Genomic DNA, 5,647 nt, shown 5'->3' with positions numbered 1-5,647 from the left:
GGAGATTTAAGTGAGATAAGACAAATAAAAAAGGCAGAGTCAAGGTAAACATTTAAAAATGATTGAAAGAATTTTCAAATGGTAACTGCAATTGGCATTATTATTTGGATAAACAAACTAATCACAAACTCTATTTTTTTCTACTCTGACAATTACTGGTTGTCTGTATCTCCTATAAAATTATTGTTTATAGGAGAAAATTTGTTTGGTTGGTGGATAACCTAGCATCAAGATAACTTTTTTTGCTATTTGTTTCACTACCTTTCGATTGATCTAAATAGTCCAATTACCTCATGATGTTTACTCCACTTTATGGCTGCTTGGAAAAGCTAGAAGGAACCATAAACAAACAATAAATAAGAATGTTGCTTAGAGTAAAAAGTTAGCTAAGATCATGGTTGATCTCTCAATAATTACTTGAAGGATGTTACCAAAATTTACTTTTGCCATAATTGGTAGAACCAAAAATATCTGCAATCAACTGGCCATAATAAGGTATAGATTATAATAGCTCATCTGCCTCATCCATTAATATGATGTCTATTCCAGTCTATATGCATTTTCAGATTTATAAAACTGATCACAATATTACACATCAATGTTACTAACATGATGATTGTGAGATAATGAAGAGGAAGGTATTTGTAACACGTAAATTATAACTAACAGAAGTTATTAACTTTATGTTTAAATACTTACTGACTTGGACATTTTTACAACCCATTTGTTGGCTTGTAAATACATAAACTTTGATCTAAACTTAGGCTCTTTTCAAGGAGAACAATCTCTGGACTCTTCTTCGTATCTGTTGGGTCTTGATACTATAAATAATAGGGTTCATCATGGGTGGGAAAAGGATATAGCTATTGCCCATGAGGATGTGAACCAGTGGTGAGAGGTGTTTCCCAAAGCGATGCACCATGGTCAGACCAATGATTGGGATGTAGAAAACCAAAACAGCACAGATGTGAGATACACAGGTCTGCAAAGACTTGAGTCTCTCCTCCCAGGATGCAATGGCCACGACTGTATGCAAAATCATAACATAGGAGATAAGTATGAGCACTGCATCTAACAACAGGCTACTGATCACAAGGGCCAGACCATAGACATTGTTAAAGCGGATGTCCGAACAGGCCATTCTAATTAAGTCTTGGTGCAGGCAGAAGGAGTGAGAGAGGATGTGAGGATGGCAATAATTCAAGAATTTCAAACGGATGATGACTGGAGGTATTAGCAAAGAACTCCTACATAAGATTGCCACCCCAATCTTCATGATTTTGTCATTAGTTAGGATGGAAGAATAGCGCAGTGGGTTGCAAATGGCGATGTAGCGGTCAAAAGCCATAGCGAGGAGGACAGAGGACTCCATGAAGGACAGACCATGTATGAAATAGGACTGGGCAATGCAGGAATCCAGGCTGATCTCTTGAATGAACCCCAGCAGGATCCCCAGCACCGTGGGCACAGTAGAAAACCCCATGCACAGGTCAGTGAGGGCCAGCATGGCCAGAAAATAGAACATAGGCTGGTGGAGGTTTGACTCAGTCCGGATCACATGGAGCACCATGCAGTTTCCCAAGAACACCAGAGCATAGATGGAGGAGAAAGGAATGCAGAGCCAGGGATAGTGAACTTCTAGGCCAGGAAAACCAGTGAGAACAAATCTGGAACTACTGAAGTTTGAGTTAGAGATAGACATTAATAGAAGATTGAAAATACTTCCAGAAACATGCAAATTACATAGGTTTGTAATCCCCTAATTTTTAGTAATGTGTGTCTGCCTTTAGGAAGAAAATAAAATACAATTTCTCTAATTGTCATAAATTCAGCAAAATAGAGACCTTATTCCTTACCCTTTAGGGCAAAAACCTGGTTTTCTAGACATGGACAAAAACCCGGCCAAAAAAATTACTTGTCTAGACAGTCCAGTGCTGGTGACTAGGAATAACAGAAGACTGGGGAGTTTTATGAAGAAACAGTAATGTTACTGGTCACATGGGAGTTAGGTTTTAGGATAGACTTCTGGGAGTCTCTGTTCATTCCTAAAGGAAGACAGTGTATGATCACAGGTGTGTACCACTGCTATAGGTGGCATCATCCTTAAGAGAATATGAAATTAGATCATTTATTCTTGCGTGCTGCAGCTGTTTCTTTCACTTTCCCCAAAGGATAAGATCCCAAAAGGTATATACTGTTTAAAATAACCAAACTTTGTGAAACATAAAGTTTATTCAAGAGAAACTATATAAACCAAGTGGAATTGGAACTTTTTTGCACATTCCACATTGTTTAGCTCCTCTGCAAATTATTTACCTATTTAAAATGGACTTTTTCTTCATTTTCATGCACTTGTTTACTCTTTGTAAGATTTCTTCCTTTCTAAATCTCACAATACTGTTATTTCTTATGTCTTTCATATGTAATATAATTGGCCTGCATTTTAAACAAAGTCCTAGACAAATATTTGTTATTATCTGGTTTATCTATGACTATGTCAGCTCTTTATAGGTAGAATAAAGTCAGTTATATAAGCAAGCAGTATTTGATAATAACTAAATAGTCATAAAGTAGCCTTAGTCTAGATTGCTATAGATCTATGTCTACTACCCCATATTTTCAGCATGTCCCATATGAAGTAGATAAGGCAGCATAATATGAGTTTCTTTGGTTAAGAAAATCTATGAATAATTAGAGCTTGTAAGAATAATTCTAGGATATCAGATTATAAATGGAATTTTATAAAAGTCTACTAAAATGACTTATATCATTGGGTAATTAAAAACTATTTTTTAAGAGGTAGTGATTTGACTTTTTAAAGAATGAAAATTTATAAATATAAAAAAACTAATTTATATGAGCACCTAAGCATTATTCTCAGTATACAAATGAGGAACTAAACAGTAGTTTTAGAAAGGGGGAGCTAACAAATCTAATATAGATAGATAGATAGATAGATAGATAGATAGATAGATAGATAGATAGATTCTGAAATGAAATTACATTCAAGGTATGCTAATATTTTGATAAGGATTCAGTCAAAACAAACAGCAATGACTAATGCAATGTGTTTACTAACAAGGTTGAGATAAAAAGGTTAAAAATAAAAAGATAAAGTAGCTAAAATGGTTGGAAAGTTCAAGTTACAAAAGAAAAGAAACATCACCATTTCTGTGAAGTCATTCCTAGCCTTCAATGACAGAGTGAATTCTTTCCACCCAAGGTAATTTACTCCTGTTCCTAACATAGAATTAATTAAATGCTTGTGGTGCAACTATTTTTCTTTCTCTCTCTCTCTCTCTTTTTTTTTTTTGAAATGGGGTCTTACTCTGTTGCCCAGCTAGAGCATGGGAACAGGATCTCAGCTCACTGCTACCTCTGCCTCCTGGTCTCAAAGCAATCCTTCCACCTCAGCCTCCTGAGTAGCTGGGACTACAGGCGTGCTCCACCACAACTGGCTAATTTCTAATTTTTGTATTTTTTGTAGAGACAGGTTTTTCCATGTCACCCAGGCTGATCTCGAACTCCTGGACTCAAGCTATCTGCTCCCCTTGGCCTCCCAAGGTGCTGGGATTATCTGCATGAGTCATCAAGCCTGGCCATGGTGCAACTATTTTTCAATGTGTATGTCTTCATTATACCATGTGATTGAGAGATATTTTATATTTATAAACATTTAAATACAGTACACCATGTGATTGAGAGATGGTTCATGTTTATATACATTTAAATGCAGTCTCCGCTGTAGGTAGCTGTTTAATATATATTTACTGAACACAGACATAAATTGATTATAGCAATTTTTTTTTTTTTTTTGAGACGGAGTCTTGCTCTGTCGCCCAGGCTGGAGTGCAGTGGTGCGGTCTCCGGTCACTGCAAGCTCCGCCTCCCAAGTTCACGCCATTCTCCTGCCTCAGCCTCCCGAGTAGCTGGGACTACAGGCGCCTGCCACCATGCCTAGCTATTTTTTTTTTTTTTTTTGTATTTTTAGTAGAGACAGGGTTTCACCATGTTAGCCAGGATGGTCTCGATCTCCTGACCTCACGATCCGCCCTCCTTGGCCTCCCAAAGTGCTGGGATTACAGGCGTGAGCCACCATGCCCGGCCAGTAAATTCCATAGTAATTTTGACCACATACAATTTCCATAGTGGATCATAGATGTTAATATAAATCACTAAGATAGAAAACATACGGGAAAAATGAGTGACTTCTGCATGGGTAGATTTCAGTCAGGTGTATTATTTTTCTGCAACTGCAAGATTACAATAGTATTTTTTCTTTAATCTCTCTGTGTGCTATGCTACATTGACTGTCGTTTGAAAGTTAAATAACTGGATCGCATTTGCTGAGATTTTTGTCTTATGTTTTTACCAACTATCTTTGGGAGAAATATTTATCTGCAGTTTAATTTTATTTTAATGCATTTTCCTGACTTTGAAACTGCCTGCATAGAATGAATTGGAGTTTTCCATCCACTTCACTTTTCTGGAAGACTTAATGCAGAATTGGTATTACTTTCTCTTCCAGCTTTTATATAGAATCACAAGTGAAGCCATCTATATGTGGAGTTTCCTGTGTGTGAGGGTTTGCAACTCAACATTTAATGGCTTTAATATATTTAGTTATAATCACTTTATATTTTTCTTTTTTTTTTTTTTTTAAAGTTTTAAGTCTGGGATACATGTGCAGAACTTGAGGTTTGTTACCTAGGTATACGTGTGCCATGGTGGTTTGCTGCACCTATCAACCTGTCATCTAGGTTTTAAGCCCCGCATGAATTTGTCCTCATGCTCTTCTTCCCTTTGCCCCCAACCATCCCCCCCCCCGACAGGTCCTGGTGTGTGATGTTCCCGTCCCTGTGTCCATGTGTTCTCATTGTTCAGCTCCCACTTATGAGTGAGAACATGCAGTGTTTGGTTTTCTGTTCCTGTGTTAGTTTGCTGAGAATAATAGTTTCCTACTTCATCCACGTCCCTGCAAAGGATATGAACTCATCATTTCTTATGGCTGCATAGTACTCCATGGTGTATATGTGCCATATTTTCTTTATTTAGTCTATAATTGATGGGCATTTGGGTTGGTTCCAAGTCTTTGCTATTGTAAATAGTGCTGCAAGGTGTTTGTGTCTTTCATGAAATGTGCCTATTTCTTCTAAGTTTTTGAAAAATTTATTGGCAAAAGATTGCTCATGACATTCCATTATTTTCTTTTACATATCAGTATAATCTATAATAAATTTTAGTTGTATTTTTAAAACAAAAACTTTGTTTAATTGATTCTTCTCTGTTTGTATTCTATCTAATTTATGTCTGCTTTGACATTTTATTCCTTCTGCTTACTGTGTGTCTAATTTGGTCATTTTATCCTTTTATTCTCTCTGATTTTATTTGATTTATTTCTATTGTTATGTCAAGTTGACTGATTTTTTATTCGATGTCTTATCTGCATTTAATTTTATTTATTGTGCATTTCATCTATGACATTCTAGTTCTTATTTATAGAAGTATTAATTACGTCTTTTTTATATCTTTCCAGCCTTAAATATGTGAGTATGTAAAATACAATTATAATTACAATCTTGAATTTTTTTCCACTATGTCTAACCTTAGTGACAATTGGGCTCAATTGACTGGGTATATTCTTCAT

The 5,647-nt window shown here is 36.1% G+C and overlaps 1 protein-coding gene across 1 annotated transcript; it reads right to left on the bottom strand.

Moving 5' to 3' along the window:
* Positions 1-760: 760 nt before the first annotated feature.
* Positions 761-1,702, bottom strand: LOC105468913 (olfactory receptor 51V1-like). Its single transcript, XM_011719409.2, has one exon. It carries the CDS (start codon positions 1,700-1,702, stop codon positions 761-763), a length of 942 nt encoding a protein of 313 aa, XP_011717711.1.
* Between the last annotated feature and the right edge of the window lie 3,945 nt (positions 1,703-5,647).

Source organism: Macaca nemestrina, chromosome 12 (genome assembly GCF_043159975.1).
Source record: "Macaca nemestrina isolate mMacNem1 chromosome 12, mMacNem.hap1, whole genome shotgun sequence".
Lineage (NCBI taxonomy): Eukaryota > Metazoa > Chordata > Mammalia > Primates > Cercopithecidae > Macaca > Macaca nemestrina.
The sequence above is the reverse complement of the archived record's forward strand: the minus strand, read 5'-3'. Positions and strand labels throughout refer to the sequence as shown.

Excerpts from the sequence above, each read along its gene's own strand:
- LOC105468913 (XM_011719409.2), bottom strand. The coding sequence starts at position 1,702 with ATGTCTATCTCTAACTCAAACTTCAGTAGTTCCAGATTTGTTCTCACT.